This window comes from Mobula birostris, chromosome 11 (genome assembly GCF_030028105.1).
Source record: "Mobula birostris isolate sMobBir1 chromosome 11, sMobBir1.hap1, whole genome shotgun sequence".
Classification (NCBI taxonomy): domain Eukaryota; kingdom Metazoa; phylum Chordata; class Chondrichthyes; order Myliobatiformes; family Myliobatidae; genus Mobula; species Mobula birostris.
This window is the reverse complement of record NC_092380.1, coordinates 27496717-27515528: the sequence shown is the minus strand read 5'-3', so window position 1 is coordinate 27515528 and position 18812 is coordinate 27496717. Positions and strand designations below refer to the sequence as shown.

General features: G+C 41.1%; 1 protein-coding gene across 2 annotated transcripts in view; it reads right to left on the bottom strand.

Moving 5' to 3' along the window:
* ube2m (ubiquitin conjugating enzyme E2 M) overlaps positions 1 to 18812 on the bottom strand; it is a 47452-nt gene that overhangs the window by 13700 nt on the left and 14940 nt on the right. For both annotated transcript variants that reach the window (XM_072271968.1, XM_072271969.1), the window contains exons 3-4: positions 12948 to 12986; positions 1833 to 1936 (exon numbers count right to left, since the gene is read on the bottom strand). In XM_072271968.1, the coding sequence (XP_072128069.1) occupies positions 1833 to 1936; positions 12948 to 12986 (143 nt within the window). The remainder of the gene's footprint in view (positions 1 to 1832; positions 1937 to 12947; positions 12987 to 18812) is intronic.

The following is an 18812-nucleotide window of genomic DNA, read 5'->3' as shown; positions in this document are numbered from 1 at the left end:
ATTGTGTTTGACTGCAGACTGCTGCAACATTCATGGACTCAGGGAATTGAACTATATATATTTTTTGTATGACTGTATTTTACCTGCTATCTTATACATGCCTTGTGCTGTTAATTGCACCTTGGTATTGCGCAGTTGGTACTGTGTTTTGCACCTTGACCGCAGTATAATGCTGGTTTTGTTTGGCTCTATATTCATGGGTATTCATGTATGATTGAGTGATAATTAAACTTGAACTTGAGACTTTATACCACTGATGTTAATCTCTAGAGGGATGAAACACAAACACAGTGAAACTCCCCCCTCCACCTTCATCTAAAATCAGGGGTCTGTTGGGTTCTAACTGTACAGTTGTAGGCATGCAAAAGTAACTCGTTTAGGTTGAAATGGAGTGTCCAGCTAAGTGATGTCTTGTATCAATATGTCATCTCGTGCCCTATAACACGTTATGCATATATAATGCACCACCTCTATAGCATGTTCCTGTGGCCTTCAAGACTCCAAATTCAGCCATTTCAGAAAACCAGACTCCCTCTCCACATGTAATGCCAAATAAAGGGCATTTCCTTTATTTGCCTCTCACACCTTCAGCAGTGTTTTCCCCTCTTCTGTCCATTCACACCTCCTCCAATGTGATTATCAAGCTTCATCAACTTTTCTCGGCATGTAACACTCATATTTTATTGCTCTCACCATATCACAGACACTCCCTTTTATCCTGTCCTACTTCTCTGCAAAATAAAACAGGTTTAATTGCTATGTTTTCCTATTCCAATTAAACAACAACCATCAACCTGCAACAGCAGCCCTCCTCTGTCACCACAGGCACTACCTGAAATGCTGAGTATTTCACACATTTTTCATTTGTATTTCAGATTACCAGCATCTATAGATCTTTGACTTTCTGCCTCTGTACATTGTCTACCCAACAGACTTGGCCCTATATGAATCCTCTCTGAGAATCTCAAGGCACTTTCCTGCAAATGAAATACTAAAAAGTAGCTGTTGCAAGGTTCTACGTCGAAGCTAAAATGCATAGAGCAATCTCCCACATAATAAAAACCCATTTTAAATCTCACAGTTTGAAAGGTCAGGTCACCACGAATAATTGACGCCCTTTTTCAAAATAGTACCATTCACCTGAGAGAGTAGACAGACATCAATTAACATTTCATCCAAAGTCATCTCTTGCAAAAGAGCAACATTTACTTATTTGTTGAGAAACAGTGTGGAGTAGGCCCTTTCAGCCCTTCGAGCCGTGCTGTCCAGCAACTTCCGCTTTAATCACGGGACAATTTACAATGACCAATTAACCTACCTACTGGTACGTTTTCGGGCTGAGGGGGGAAACCAGGGCACCTGGAGAAAACACAGACAGTAATGGGGAGAAGGTACAAACTGCTCACAGGCAGCAGCGGGAATTGAACTGGGGCTGCTGTTACTGTAAAGCACTGTGCCACCGCGCCGCCGAGACACCGAACATTCAGAGACGCAGCACAGCACCGGCCCTGCAGCCCACGCCAACCATCAACAACCCAGAGGAAAACTATGCAGTCACAGAGAGAATGTGCAATCTTCACACAGGCAGGTCAGGATTGAACCCAAGTCTCTGGCATTGTGAGGCATCCGTTCTATTAGCACCACCCTCTGATCTAGGATGGAAGGTCAGCCTCTGGTCCTGACTCAGAGATTAGGGTACTGCTCAGCCAGTCACAGCTGAAACTCAGCCTACAGCACGGCAACCTGCAGCCGAAGGATACAACAGTTATAAATCACTAGAAGCTAAAACTAAACAATGAAACTATCAAAGTTCAAATCTCATCTCAGCCTACCTGAGGATGTTTAGACAAACGTTGCCTTCTAGATCGATATTTGGATGATACACCATGGTTTCACATTTCACTTTCGGAGGATCATGAGGATACCCTTGTCCAACCTGGAAAACAAACAGTTATGCATATACAAGAGTCTTCAAACTGTCCCCACCATATGCAAGAACACTAAGAACTCTTCAATCTGATGATAAACACAGCACAATTACCCGAGGACAATGGAAGGAGATTATTACCTGACATTTAAAAGCCAGGAAAGCTCAGTTTTAAGCACACTTTGGGAAAGGTGGTATCTTCAAACTCAGCTAAGAGCAAAGGACTACCAAAAGCTAACTGCATAGAGATTCTTGAACACTGGCCTCAATTATAGCCAGCATTATCAACGCCGCTTGAAAACTCTGTTACAGAGCTGAAGTCTTGTAGCTATGTGTTCCCATATTTTACCCACCGTGACTTCCTCATGTTACAAATACATAATATTCTACTGTCCTTCAAAGCCTCCTTGGTGCAATTCCAGTTTAAAATATTTACAGATCTGGCAAGATGGCGGGAAGAATGCCTTCAATGCAATAATTACAGTCCGCAAATTATTCCCTCTTCCTTTTCCTCAATTTGCATACAACAATGTCAACTAATATTCCAGTTGTTTGAGTTTCCTCCTTAACAACAGGGAGAAGGTACAGGAGCCTGAAGACCCACATTCAACATCTTAGGAACGGATTTTTCCCCTCTGCCACCAGATTTCTAAATGGTCCATAAAGCAAGAATGCTACTCACTATTCCTCTTTCGCACACTTTAATGATTTATTTTTGTATTGTGATTAATAGTATTTTTTTCTTGCTTTGCTCTGTCACATAACTAATTTCATAATAAACCTGATTCTGAAACTCCCTGCCTTATAGAATCATATAGTTGTTCAGCACAGAAAGCCCAACTCAGCCATGCTTACGTTAATGTCATTTGTGAGCATTTAGCCCAAATTCTGCAATGTGTTTCCAATCTAAGCCAATCAAACACCTTTTAAATGTTGTAACTATATCTACTCCACATCTCCTCTGCAGCCTGTTCCAGACATTCACCACCCTCTGTGTAAAAAAAAACTTACCCCTCAGATCTTAAAGACTCTCACCTTAAACTTATACCCTCTAATTCTAGACCCCTGTGCTTGGCGAAGGCTCTGTCCTATCAATGCCATTCATAACTTTATAAACTTCTACAAGTTCACCTCTCAGTCTCCTACATTTCAGTGACAATACCCAGACTGTATGCAAAACTTTAAGTGCACTCCAACATCTCTCTAAAGTTAGTTGTTTAAACCCTTTTTTTTTTTAAACCTATTAAAAATCTGTTAGTTGCAGCTTAAATTTTGACCTAAACTTGGTTTACTACTGATCAATCTCAGAAACGACTTCAAAGATTTTTATACATGGGCCCAGTGCCTTTAGCGGGAGGAAGGGGGGAAAATTATCACAGATTAATGGTCCTTGTTGTTATCTAATTATCCTTGTTAACTGGGTTTATATCATGTTTGTTCTAACAATGTCCTACATTCACTGCTTGTCTCCAGTCAATACCAAGGCATGGAAAGAAGCCCCTTGACCCATGAACCTTGGGACAACCATAGACTGCTCATTTATACTAATCCCATTTTATGTTTCCCCCAGACTCAAACCACACACCCCCATCCGATCCCTCAACTCACATACAGTTGCAAGAAAAAGTTAGTGAATCCTTTGTAATTACTTGGTTATCTGCATTAATTACTCATAAAACGTGGTTTGATCTGCATCTAAGTCACAATAGTAGACAAACACAATCAGGTTAAACTAATAACACACAAACAATTGTACTTCTTCACATCAATACAGAGTATACCATTTAAGTAATCACGGTTTAGGTTGAAAAAAGTATGTGAACCTCTGGGGTAATGCCTTCTACAAAAGCTATTTGGAGTCCAATACAATGAATGGACATGAAAAAGAACCCAAGGGTAACAGCAAAAGAGCTGCAGAAATCTCTAAAACTTGCTAAAGTCTCTGTCAATGTGTCCACTATAAGAAAAACACTGAACAAAAATGGTGTTCATGGAAGGACACCACGAAGGAAACCACTGCTCTTAAAAAAACATTGCTGCACGTCTCAAGGTTGCAAAAGACCACTGGATGTTCCAGTGGACAGATGAGACAAAAGTTGAACTTTTTGGCAGAAATGCACACCGCTGTGTTTGGAGGGAAAAGGGCACTGCACACCAACACCAAAACCTCATTCCAACTCTGAAGCATGGTGGAAGGGGTATCGTGGTTTGGGGCTGCTTTGCTGCCTCAGGGCCTGGACAGCTTGCAAGTATTAAGAAAATGTGTGTTTTGGAGCGGCCAAGTCAGAGTCTAGACCTTAACCCAAATTGAGGTGCCGTGGCATGACTTGAAGAGGGCTGTTCTACCAAGGTATCACAGAAATACTGATGAACTGAAACAGTCTTGTATGGTCTGAAACTCCTCCTCGCCATTGTGCAAGGATCAGCAGCTACAGGAAACACGTGGTTGTGACTATTGCTGCCAAAGGAGGTTCTATCAGTTATTAAATACAAGGATTCATATACTTTTTCCAGCCTGGACTGTCAATGATTAAGCAATAAAGACATCAAAAGCACAATTGTTTGTGTGTTATTCATTTATGCAGATTGTGTCTGTCTATTATTGTGACATCAATGAAGATCAGACTACATTTTATGAGTAATTTATACAGAAGACAAAGTAATTGCAAAGTGGTCACAAACATTTTCTTCCAACTGTACATACTACGTGCAATTTCCAGCAGCTAATTAACATACCAACACATATACCTGTGGGATGTGAGATGAAATTGGAGTACTGAGGAAATCCCCATTGGACGGGAGAATGTGGAATCTCTACACAATATCTAAGGGCAGGACTGATTGCGGGTCATTGGTAGAGACTCTACAGGCTGCATCACAATACTACCAGTTATATTAAAAAAAAATTAATCACAGCCCATGTGCCTATGATGTTGCTATACATCAAGCTAAAGGCCAACCTATATTGTAAAATTCGGGCAGTAAAGAGTGAGGAACTCCCAAGATATCACGCAGTGATAAAGGTACACAAAATTATGAGTGGCACAGATAGTGAGAAACCGTTCCCCAGAATGGTGATGTCAAAAACCAGAAGGGCACAAATTTAAGATGAGGATTAAGAGGGTTAGTGCTCGTGAGCAAAAAAATTTCCTCCCTCACCAGGTAGCAAAACTTCCCAAACCTGCAAGATCAAGAATTACAAGTAGGGTTAAAACCTTGCAAGTTATCACGTTCAACTTTATTGTCATGGGTATACATACCAAGAGTATAAATATCATGAAAATGAGCTTTTTACAGCAGCAGCACAGTAGATTACAAGTATGACAAACATAAATTACATACACTTAAATTAACAAATTTTACATCACTTACACAACAAAGAGATAGAAAAACAGTGCGGCTGACAGTAAAGACCAAAGTTATAAGCTTCAGGGAGCTATCAACAATGGTTAGGTGAAGAGGATTTACCATAAGTGGCAGGATACTGAAGGACATAGATCAGAGGTTCCCATCCTTTATTACGCCATGGACCCCTACCATTAACCGAGGGGTCTGTGGACCTAGGGTTGGGAACCGCTGGTGTAGATGGAAGTAGATGTTCGCAGATCACAAAGGCAGACAGACATGTAGGCTTGTCTTGCCTTTATTAGCAAGACATAATTTAGGGACAGAATGCTGCAAATACAGTAGAGAGCTACATCAGAGCAACGCATATAGATCTTGCTATTACATTACAGGAAGTTTTTCAACATCAAGAATCAAACTTCAAGATCGCTTAACGTTATTTCCAGTACACAAGTGTAACGGAGAATGAAATAATTGTTAATCCGGATCTGATGCAGCACAAAAAAAAACACAATAAGAACATAATAATAAAAACACAATAAATATAAATAAGTCAGATCGCTTATATACATAGATTGATTGTACTCTCATAAAGTGACACTATGCCCATGAGTGTCTGTACATAAGTTATGCACAGGAAATGATAAAGAAATGGTGGTGGGGGTGAGGAGGAGTGGATTATTGGGTGGAGGTGCTGATCAGCCTTACTGCTTGGGGAAAGTAAGTGTTTTCGAGTCTGCGGACCCGACGTGGATAGCCTTCTCCCTGACGGAAGTGGGACAAGCAGTCCATGAGCATGGTGGGTGGGATCCTTCATGATGTTACTGGCCCTTTTCTGTATATATATAGAAACACAGAAAACCTACAGCACAATACAGGCCCTTTGGCCCACAAAGCTGTGCCAAACATGTCCTTACCTTCGAACTACCTAGGCTTACACACAGCCCTCTATTTTTTAAGGCTCCATGTATCCATCCAGGAGTTTCTTAAAAGACCCCATTGTTTCCGCCTCCACCACGGCCGCCGGCAGCCCATTCCACACACTCACCATACTTTGTGTAAAAAAACTTATCCCTGTACCTACTTCCAAGCACCTTAAAACTGTGTCATCTCAGCCCTGGGAAAAAGTCTCTGGTGATCCGCATGTTCAATGCCCCTCATTATCTTGTACACCTCTATCAGGTCACCTGTCATCCTCCATTGCTCCAAGGAGAAAAGGCCGAGTTCACTCAACCTATTCTCATAAGACATGCTCCCTAATCCAGGCAACATCCTTAAAAAATTCCTCTGCACCCTTTCTATGGTTTCCACGTCCTTCCTGTAGTGAGGCGAGCAGAACTGAGCACAGTACTCCAAGTGGGGTCTGCCCAGGGTCCTATATAGCTGCAACATTACCCCTCGGCTCTTAAACTCAATCCCAAGATTGGTGAAGGCCAATACACTGTATGCCTTCTTAACAACAGAGTCAACCAGCGTAGTAGCTCTGAGCGTCTTATGGACTCGGACCCCAAGATCGCTCTGATCCTCCACACTGCCAAGAGTCTTGCCATCAATGCTATATTCTGCCATCATATTTGACCTACCAAAATGAACCACCTCACACTTAAATGGGTTGAACTCCATCTGCCACTTCTCAGCCCAGTTTTGCATCCTATCAATATCCTGTTTTAACCTCTCTCAGATGCTCCACACTATCCACAACACTCCCAACCTTTGTGTCATCAGCAAATTTACTTCCTCATCCAGGTCATTTATAAAAATCACAAAGAGTAGGGGTCCCAGAACAGATCACTGAGGCACACCACTGGTCACCGGCCTCCATGAAGAATATGACCCATCTACAACCACTCTTTGCCTTCTGTGGGCAAGTCAGTTCTGGACCCACAAAATAATCCTATCCTTGGATCCTATTTTCACTTTCTCAATAAACCTTGCATGGAGTACCTTATCAAATGCCTTGGTAAAATCCATATACACTACATCTACGGCTCTACCTTCATCAATATGTTTAGTCACATCCTCAAAAAATTCACTCAGGCTCGTAAGGCACGACCTGCCTTTGACAAACCATGCTGACTATTCCTAATCATATTAAGCCTCTCCAAATGTTCATAAATCCTGCCTCTCAGAATCTTCTCCATCAACTTACCAACCACTGAAGTAAGTCTCACAGGTCTTTAATTTCCTGGGCTATCCCAACTCTCTTTCCTGAATAAGGGAACATTTGCAATCCTCCAATCCTCCAGAACATCTCCCATCCTCATTGATGACGCAAAGATCATCACCAGAGGCTCAGCAATCTTCTCTCTCGCTTCCCACAGTAGACTGGGGTACTTCTTGTCTGGTCCCAGTGACTTATCCAACTTGATGCTTTCCAAAAGCTTCAGCACATCCTCTTCCTCAATATCTACATGCTCAAGCTTTTCAGTCCGCTGTAAGTCATCCCTACAATCGCCAAGATCCTTTTCCATAGTGAATACTGAAACAAGGTAATCATTAAGTATCTCTGCCATCTCCTCCGGTTCCATAAACACTTTTCTACTGTCGCACATGATTGGTCCTATACTCTCACGTCTTATCCTCTTGCTCTTCACATACTTATAGAATACCTTGGGGTTTTCCTTAATCCTGTACACCAAAGCATTCTCATGGCCTCTTCTGGCTCTCCTAATTTCATTCTTAAGCTCCTTCCTGCTAGCCTTATAATCTTCTAGATCTCTATCATTACCTAGCTTTTTTGAACCTTTCGTAAGCTCTTCTTTTCTTCTTGACTAGATTTACAACAGTCTTTGTACACCAACGTCCTTGATGGTGGGTAGGTTGGTGATGCGTTAGGCAGTTTTGATTACCCACTGTAGACCCATCCTGTCTGCCGCAGTGGCTGTCCATGCAGGTTGTTAGGATGCTCTCTACTGTACATCTGCAGAATGATGCAAGAATAGGTGTGCATAATCCAGTTCTCTTCAGTCTCCTCAGAAAGTAGAGGTGTGGATAAGCTTGCAGTTTGGTGGGTGTGGTGCGAATTCTCTAAGTTGAGAACCACCTCCTTCGGCATATTGACCTTAAAGAGGAGGTTATTCGTCTAGAACCAGGACTCAAGCTCTCCCACTTCCTCTCTGTAGGCAGTCTCATCATTGTTGGTGATGAGCCCCACCACTGAGATATTATTGGCGAACTTGACAATACGATTGCTCAGGGGTTTGGCGATGCAGTCCTGTGTGAGCAGTGTACAGTAATGAGCTCAGCACACAACCGTTGGGGGGGGGGCGGGGGCACCTGCATTGAGGATAATGGGAAGGGAGGAGCAGTTGTACATCCTGATTATCTCAGGACTGGTGGTTAGGAAGTCCACCACCCAGATGCACAATGGTGTATTTAGACCGAAGAATAGGAGTTTGTTCGTGGAATAATAGTGTTGAGTGCCGAACTAAAATCCAGAAGTGGCATTCTGACATAGGTGTCCTTGTGCTTCTTTTTTAAAAAAAAACGGTTTGTCAGTGCCAGGTGCATGACAAATGCTATGGTATCTGTGGTAGAGCAGCTCTGTTGGTGAGCATATTGATGGGTGTCCAAAATGGCAGGAATGGAATTTTGGATTGATGCCATTACCAGCCATTCAAAGCACTTCATGATTGATATCAGTGCCATTGCGCAGTAATCGTTTAGTTCTGAAAGTGTAGAGTTCTTTGGTGCAGGGATGAAGGTGGTGGTGACGGTGATGATGATGGTAACATCAATCCAAATTGAAAGAAGATTTGGAAGGAGAATTATTTTTGAGGGGTGATTGGCTCAATTAGAATGGTTTCTCTTAGAATAACTGAGAAGTGATTTAATTGAAATGTGAAAAATTATGAAAGAAGTAGAGAGAATGAGCATAGATTGAAGGATACTGATGATGAGCAGAGGAGAATCTTCATCAGTGAGGAGGTCCCGGAGAGTGAGTATAGAGAGCTTGGTAGGAAGTTGAAAAGCAGGACCTTGAGGGTGGTAATCTCAGGATTGCTACCTGTGCTACGTGCCAGTGAGGGTAGGAATAGGATGCTCTGTAGGATGAACAAGTGCCTGAGGAACTGGTGTAGTGGGCAGGGTTTCAGATTTCAGGATCATTGGGACCTCTTCTGGGGCAGGTGGGACCTGTACAAGAGAGACGGGTTACACTTGAACTACAGGGGGACCAATATCCTTTCAGGGAGGTTTGTTAGTGCTATTGGGGAGGCTTTAAACTAGATTTGCAGGGGGATGAGAACCAGAGTGCCAGAGCTGACAGTGTGGCTGGGGTGAAAATAAATGATGTTAAAAGTTCAAGCAAAGCCACAAATAGAAAGGCTGTGAGTGGTGGTAAAAATCTTCTGAGGTGTATCTATTTCAATGCTAGGAGTATTGCGGGGAAGGCGGACGAGTTGAGGGCGTGGATTGGCACGTGGAATTATGATGTTATAGCAATTAGTGAAACTTGGCTACAGGAGGGGCAGGACTGGCAGCTTAATATTCCAGGGTTCCGATGTTTCAGATGTGATTGAGGCAGAGGAATGAAAGGTGGGAGAGTAGCATTGCTTGTTAGGGAAAATATTACAGCAGTGCTCAGGCAGGACAGATTAGAGGGCTTGTCTACTGAGTCCTTATGGGTGGAGCTGAGAAACAGGAAAGATATGTCCACATTAGTGGGGTTGTATTACAGACCACCCAATAGTCAACGAGACTTGGAAGAGCAAATCTGCAGAAAGATAGCAGGCAACTGCAGGAAACAAAGTTGTGGAGGTAGGGGATTTTAATTTTCCATATATTGATTGGGACTCCCATATTGTTAGGGGTGTAAATGGTTTAGAGTTTGTAAAATGTGTTCAGGAAAGTTTTCTAAATCAATATATAGAGGTACCAACTACAGGGGATGCAATATTGGATCTCCTGTTAGGAAACGAGTTAGGACAAGTGACGGAAGTGTGTGTAGGGGAGCACTTTGGTTCCAGTGATCATAACACCATTAGTTTCAACTTGATCATGGACAAGGACAGATCTGGTCCAAGGGTTGAGGTTCTGAACTGGAAGAAGGCCAAATTTGAAGAAATGAGAAAGGATCTAAAAAGCGTGGATTTGGACAGGTTGTTCTCTGGCAAGGATGTGATCGGTAAGTGGGAAGCCTTCAAAGGAGAAATTCTGAGAGTGCAGAGCTTGTATGTTCCTGTCAGGATTAAAGGCAAAGTGAATAGGAATAAGGAACCTTGGTTCTCAAGGGATATTGCAACTCTGATAAAGAAGAAGAGAGAGTTGTATGACATGTATAGGAAACGGAGTAAATAAGGTGCTTGAGGAGTATAAAAAGTGCAAGAAAATACTTACGAAAGAAATCAGGAGTGCTAAAAGAAGACATGAGGTTGTCTTGCAGTCAAAGTGAAGGATAATCCAAAGAGCTTTTACAGGTATATTAAGAGTAAAATGATTGTAAGGGATAAAATTGGTCCTCTTGAAGATCAGAGGGGTCGGCTATGTGCGGAACCAAAAGAAATGGGGGAGACCTTAAATGGGTTTTTTGCGTCTGTATTTACTAAGGAAACTGGCATGAAGTCTGTGGAATTAAGGGAAACAAGTAGTGAGATCATGGAAACTGTACAGATTGAAAAGGAGGAGGTGCTTGCTACCTTGAGGCAAATTAAAGTGGAAAAACCCCAGGACCTAACAGGGTATTTCCTCGGACCTTGAAGGAGCCTAGTGTTGAAATTGCAGGGGCCTTGGCAGATATATTTAAAATGTCGGTGTCTACGGGTGAGGTGCCAGAGGATTGGAGAGTGGCTCATGTTGTTCCGTTGTTTAAAAAAGGATCGAAAGGTAATCCAGGAAATTATAGGCCAGTAAATTTGATGTCGGTAGTGAGTAAGTTATTGGAGGGAGTACTAAGAGACAGAATCTACAGGCATTTGGATAGACAGGGATTTATTAGGGAGAGTCAACATGGCTTTGTGCGTAGTAGGTCATGTTTGACCAATCTATTGGAGTTTTTCGAGGAGGTTACCAGGAAAGTGGATGAAGGGAAGGCAGTGAATGTGTCTACATGGACTTCAGTAAGGCCTTTGACAAGGTCCCGCATGGGAGGTTAGTTAGGAAAATTCAATCGCTAGGTATACATGGAGAGGTGGTAAATTGGATTAGACATTGGCTCAATGGAAGAAGCCAAAGAGTGGTGGTAGAGAATTGCTTCTCAGAGTGGAGGCCTGTGACTACTGGTGTGCCACAGGGATCAGTGCTGGGTCCATTGTTACTTGTCATCTATATCAATGATCTGGATGATAATGTGGTAAATTGGATCAGCAAGTTTGCTGATGATACAAAGATTGGAGGTGTAGTAGACAGTGAGGAAGGTTTTCAGAGCCTGCAGAGGGACTTGGACCAGCTGGAAAAATGGGCGGAAAAATGGCAGATGGAGTTTAATACAGACAAGTGTGAGGTATTGCACTTTGGAAGGACAAACCAAGATAGAACATACAGGGTTAATGGTAAGGCACTGAGGAGTGCAGTAGAACAGAGGGATCTGGGAATACAGATAAAAAATTCCCTAAAAGTGGCGTCACAGGTAGATAGGGTCGTAAAGAGAGCTTCTGGTACATTGGCCTTTATTAATCAAAGTATTGAGTATAAGAGCTGGAATGTTATGATGAGGTTGTATAAGGCATTGGTGAGGCCGAATCTGGAGTATTGTGTTCAGTTTTGATCACCAAATTACAGGAAGGATATTAATAAGGTTGAAAGAGTGCACAGAAGGTTTACAAGGATGTTGCCGGGACTTGAGAAACTCAGTTACAGAGAAAGGTTGAATAGGTTAGGACTTTATTCCCTGGAGCGTAGAAGAATGAGGGGAGATTTGATAGAGGTATATAAAATTATGATGGGTTTAGATAGAGTGAATGCAAGCAGGCTTTTTCCACTGAGGCAAGGGAAGAAAAAAACCAGAGGACATGGGTTAAGGGTGAGGGGGGAAAAGTTTAAAGGGAACATTAGTGGGGGCTTTTTCACACAGAGAATGGTGGGAGTATGGAATGAGCTACCAGACGAGGCGGTAAATGCGGGTTCTTTTTTAACTTTTAAGAATAAATTGGACAGATACATGGATGGGAGGTGTATGGAGGGATATGGTCCGTGTGCAGGTCAGTGGGACTAGGCAGAAAATAGTTTGGCACAGCCAAGAAGGGCCAAAAGGCCTGTCTCTGTGCTGTAGTTTTTCTATGGTTTCTAAAAACGTGCCAAGGATCTGGAATTCACTGCCTAAAAAGGTGGAAACCGGCATTGAATGTAAGTATCTTGATAAACTACAGTCTATATGGCTAAAGAGTAGGATTACATTGAACGGCTGGTTTGGTTGATATGGACATAATGGACAAAAGGGCCATTTTCACTGTAAAAGGGAGGGATGTCGCATGTGAAACCAAGGGTCAGGAACAAATAACACTGTGCAGAAATACTTCATTCATGACCCTTACCCAATCAGTTGATAGTGATCAGGAAAAGGCACAGTTCTACTGTTTCCTATGGGTTGAGGTACAAATCCTGCATCAGTATTCAGTATAGGGAAACCAGACCCAACACACAGCAGTGGCTAGTAGCCACTGCAATTTCAATGCTAGTTTTTGTAGACAATGAAACTATTCCAAAATGTAATTAATTATTTAGATCCGGGCTCACTTACCTTAAAACTAAACACAAATTTGCCTCCTTTATAGAAGCCCTAAAAGCAAAGAGAATAAAGCATTTAAACCAGAAATTACTAACTTAATTTATAAGCATCACACATAATAATTAAACCAGATTAATAATCATAATAAATGATTTGCATGCACGATCAATGAAGTGAACATCTTAGCATTCACTCTTATAGGGCACAACCTTCCCAATATCCCATTAACCTACCCCCTCCCCTCTCCAAGAATGCACAATCCAAAACATCTTATACACCCACTTATCACAGGGATAAAATTCCTTAAACACTGGCACTCCAGGGAAGAACTGATTTACCAGGATATCTCACTGTACGAAGCAGGTTTCTCCTTGGCTTGTGGTATTGAAAATTACAAGCTATATTTTGCAGGAATTCCATTTTGGGCTTAAACTTTTTAAATTATTTTATTTATTAGTAAACTGAGAAGGGAAATACACAACTTTGTTGTGAATCTAGGTCCAATAAGACCCTACCTACAGATAATGAAACGTCCCTCCCACCTGAAGTTCTTTTACCTATATAAATTACTCCACTCATCAACCTAAGCAATCCTGTGACTGTTAGAATGGTTTATTGGGGACCGTAGCTATTTGCAAAATCTTCACTGGTGAACAAATATGGCTATTTGATCACAGAAGCTACAGTTGCAAGAAGGAGTTTGTGAACCCTTTGCAATTACCTGGGGTTACCTGCATTAATTACTCATAAAATGTGGTCTGATCTTCATCTAAGTCACAACAATAGAGAAGCATAATCTGCCTAATAATAATAACACACGAACAATTCTACTACTTCTCATCAATACTGAGTATACCATTTAAGTAATCACAGTTTGGGTTTAAAAAAAAGTATGTGAACACACTTATTCTTGTGGAACATCCCATACTAATGGAGTAGGAATTCTTCTGGATGAAAACGTGGCAAAAAGTGTTTTAAGACATTGGGCAATATCAGAAAGAGTGCTCCTTGTTAGATTCTGAGAGCAACCATTTGATTTAGCAATTATACAGGTATATGCACCAACAACAGATGGAACAAATGAAGATATAGATAAATTCTATGAAGAGCTTGGAAAAGCAAAGAATGGATGCAAATCTCAAGATATTGTTATTGTCATGGGAGACCTAAATGCTAAAGTAGGACAAGGTGCTGATGGAAATACCACAGGAAAATTTGGACTAGTGGTAAGAAATGAAAGAGGTGAGAAACGGGTAGAATGGTGCAAGATGAATAATCAGGTCATTATGAATACCTACTTTAAAACCCATCCAAGACGCTTGTGGACCTGGAAAAGTCCAGGTGATAACACCAGAAATCAAATTGACTTTATTACTATAAACCAAAGATTTAGAAACTCAGTGACTCAATGCAAACATATCCAGGTGCAGACTGTAATAGTGACCATAACCCAGTAGTATGGCATGTAAAAGTAAAACTTAAAAAACTAAAGCAAAAATCTGAACAATCCCTTGACTACTTGCAATTACTTAAAGAAAACTTAAGACAAAAATTTACAATTGAAGGAATAGATTTCGAAGTCTAAAAATAGAATCTGTTGAAGATGATAGCAATCATGTAGAAATGAAGTTTATCTCTCTGAAGGATGCCTTGGTAGAATCAGTGATTCCTAAAAAAGATAAAAGCAAAGAATAAATGGATGACAGATGAAATCAAAAATCTAATAGAAGAAACGAGACGGAAGAAAGCAAATCCTACAGAATATAAGTCCTTAGATAAAAAAGTTAAAAGCTTATGTCAAAAAGCCAAAGAAGAATGGTTAAACCAGGAATGTGAGCAAATGAATCCCTATTACTGATCCAAAAAGGATACATCAACAAATCAAGAATATCACTGGTAAAAAGATCCTCTGCTCTTCAGGTGGATGTTTGAAAGCAAAGGACGGTACCATTATCATTGAAAAAGATGAGATTATGAACAGATGGACTGAGTATATTCAGGAATTGTTTGAAGATGATCGAGGTGAAAAACCAGAAATTAAGAAAAACATTGAAGGTCCAAGTATTTTAAAATCTGAAGTTCGTAATGCAATAAGTAAGATGAAGAAAGGAAAGGAAAGCAGGATCCTGATGAATTAGTAATAGAACAAATTATCACCCTTGAAGATTATGGAATTGAAAAACTTACTGATTTAATCAATGACATTTGTGAGACTGGAATAAAACCAGAAAAGATGAAAAAAAACAGTATTTATCACTCTTCCTAAGAAAGCTGGAGCAATAGAATGTGAATTACATAGGACCATAAGTTTAATGGGTCATATCACTAAGATACTTCTAAGAATTTTGATGACAAGAGCTAAAAGTAAGATACAAGCTGAAATAGGCAAAGAACAATGTGGTTTTGTGAAAGACAAAGATCCAAGAAATGCAATATTGATGTTAAGGATACTATCAGAATGAGCTATTCAAGTGCAAAAAGATTTGTTTGTTTGTTTTATCGACTACACAAAAGCATTTGATAAAGTGAGGCACAATAAGTTATTTGAAATATAACAGGAAACTCTAGATCTAGATTCGAAAGACCTCTGCCTAATCAGAAATCTGTACTGGAAACAAACTGCCGCTGTAATAGATGGAGAAGTGAGTCAGTTTACGAAAATCAAGAGGGGCGTTAGACAAGGGTGTGTTTTCTCCCCTAATTTATTTAATGTGTACAGTGAAACAATATTACAAAAAATAAGAGACATCTTGGGAATCAAAGTCGGCAGCGAAGACATCAATAACTTCAGATATGCAGATGACACTGTGTAAATTGCAAGTATGGAGGAAGAACTACAAAAAATTGATATAATTGTTGAAGGAAGTGCAAAAATGGGTTTATCTATTAATTGCAAAAAGACAGAACGTATGGTGATATCGAAAAAGAAGGAGAATTCTATCTGCAGGCTGAGACTAAATGGGGAAGACATAAAACAAGTACAGAACGTTTGCTACTTAGGAAGCTGGGTGACATCAGATGGCAGGTGCAACATGGACATCAAAAGAAGAATAGGGATGGCAAAAGATACCTTTACGAGAATGAGTATACTGACCAATAATAAACTAGGCATGACAACGTGCCTCAGAGTCCTGAAATGCTACGTTTATCCAGTTATGTTATATGGCTCAGAATATCTAGTAATATGAGGAAATGAATTGTAACAGCAGAGATGTGATCTTTGAGGAGGACGAAACGAGTATCTAACGAGGATGTCATGAACAGAGCAAACAGAAAAAGAGAATTAATGTATGAGATCATGAAAAGGTAACGTAACTTCATTGGACATGTGATTAGGAAAGAGGAGTTAGAATGCACAGTAATTATGGGAAAGATTGAAGGGAAGAAAGCAAGAGGAAGACAAAGACAAATGATGGAGACAGCAGCCAGAGAACTGGAAATGAATACCAATGAACTGATCCACTTGACCCGAAACAGGAGTGTGTGGGCCATGGCAGTCAAACTCAAACCGGGCATGGCACCTGATGATGATGATGATGTGAACCTCTGGGGTAATGCCTTCTACAAAAGCTATTTGGAGTCAGGCGTTCCAATCAATGAGATGAGATTGGAGGTATAGGTTGTAGAGGTGCCCTGCCCTACTAAAAAAATGACGAACAAAGTAAGGTTACTGACAGAGCCTGCCGTCCTCAAGAAAGATCTGTTTATGTGCACTTAGAAGAATTGTAGAGATGCATGAAGCTAGAAAAGGCTACAAAACCATTTTTAAAGATCTGAGTGTTCATCAGTCCACAGGGAGAGAAACTGTCTAAAGATGGAGGAAATTCAGTACTGTTGCTACTCTCCCTTGCAGTGGGTGTCCTGAAAAGGTCACACCAAGAGCACAACGTACAATGCTGAAGGAGGTGAAAAAGAACCCAAGGTAACAGCAAAAGACGTGCTAAAGTCTCTGTTCACTTGTTCACTATAAGAAAAACACTGAACAAGAATGGTGCTCATGGAGGGACACCACAGAGGAAACCACTGCTCTCTAAAAACAAAACATTGCTGCAAGTCTCAAGTTTGCAAAAGACCACCTGGACTTCTACAACACTTCTGCGATAATGTTCTGTGAACAGATGAGACAAAAGTTTAACTTTTTGGCAGAGATGCACACCACTATGTTTGGAGGGAAAAGGGAACTGCACATCAACACTAAAACTTCATCCCAACTGTGAAGCATGGTGGTAGGAGCATCATGGTTTGGGGCTGCTTTGCTGCCTCAGGGCCTGGACAGCTTGCAATCGTTGAAGGAACAACGAATTCAAAACTGTATCAAGACATTTTACAGGAGATTGTCAAGGTAGCAGTTGGTCAACAGTAGCTTTATAAAAGTTGGATGATGCAACAAGACAAATGATCCAAAACAGTAATTCAACAACAGAATGGTTTAAAAAGAAGAAAATGTGTATTTTGGAATGGCCAAGTCAGAGTCCAGACCTTAACCCAACTGAGATGCTGTGGCATGACCTGAAGAGAGCTGTTCATGCAAGATACCCTAGAAATACTGATGAACTGAAACAATTTTGTATGGAGGAATGGTCTAAAATTCCTCCTCACCATTGTGCAAGTCTGATCAGCAGCTACAGGAAACATATGGTGGAGGTTATTGCTGCTACAGGAGGTTCTACCAGTTATCAAATACAAGGGTTCACATACTTTTTCCAGCCTAGACTGTGAATGATTAAACAATAAAGACATGAAAAGTATAATTGTTTGTGTTTACTAGTTTAGACAGATTGTGTTTGTTATTGTGACAGATTATCGGACAACATTTTCAGAGTAATTAACGCAGAAAACCAAGTTCATAAGCCTTTTCTTGCAACTGTATTTGTGGGACCAAACTACGCCTACAACAAATGCTTCCTGTAGGGCTAATGGGACAAGAGTGATGAGCTGTGGGGGAGGATTCCCCCTTACTTCACCACAATCCATACAACTTTCGCTCTTCACTGTTCTTCAACTGCCAGCAGCAAACATCTGAAAAACTGAACCTTGGGCCCGTTGTGCTGGGGCCAGCTTTTGAGTTAAAGAAGAAACCATCACATTGCAGGAACAACTGAGTACTTCAAATCCACAAGTTTAATATTAAAATTTCAATTACTTCCCAGAGACTTCACCAGTGCTGCAGTACACGTGGTCTGAAAAAGAATGCACCTCACCCAGGTTATCAGTGCCGCTGTGTAATTTCTTCATTGCAGAGTAACTCTCCAGCTACACTCCCCCTGGAATGTTATAATGAAGCAGACTCTGGTCCAAGAACACTGGCCTTCATGCATGGATATTTTTAAGCACTGGTACTGTTTTCAGATAACACCCATCAGACAGATAAAACTTGCATCCTGGCCTGAATGATTTTCTATCAAGTGGAGACAATGTAAATGCCTGTGTAGCTACTGCAGCAGCATTACCTCATGTCAACAGGACCAAGTGATGTAGTGGCTGAAGACTATTTGCTTACTCATTCACAGGGTTTGAATCTCACTGGCAAGGCCAGGATTTGTTAATCCTTAATCACCCTTAAAAAACCGGTGGCGAGCTGCCTTCTCAAAAGCACTCTAGCTGAAGTGCAGGTACAGTGGTGCTTCATAGTGATTTAGGCACATCAACAACAAAGGAACAGCAATGATCTTTAAAGACACGATTATTGCCACCTGGAGGGGAACCTGCAAATGGTGGTGTTCCCATCACCCACTGGTCTCATTTTCTTCATTGTACACAGATTTACAAGTGCTGCCAAGGAAGCAGTGACAAGTTACAGTGAATCTTGTAGACACACTGCTGTCACAGTACGCCAGCTGTCAACAGAGTGCCAATCAAGTTGACTTTACTGCCTGG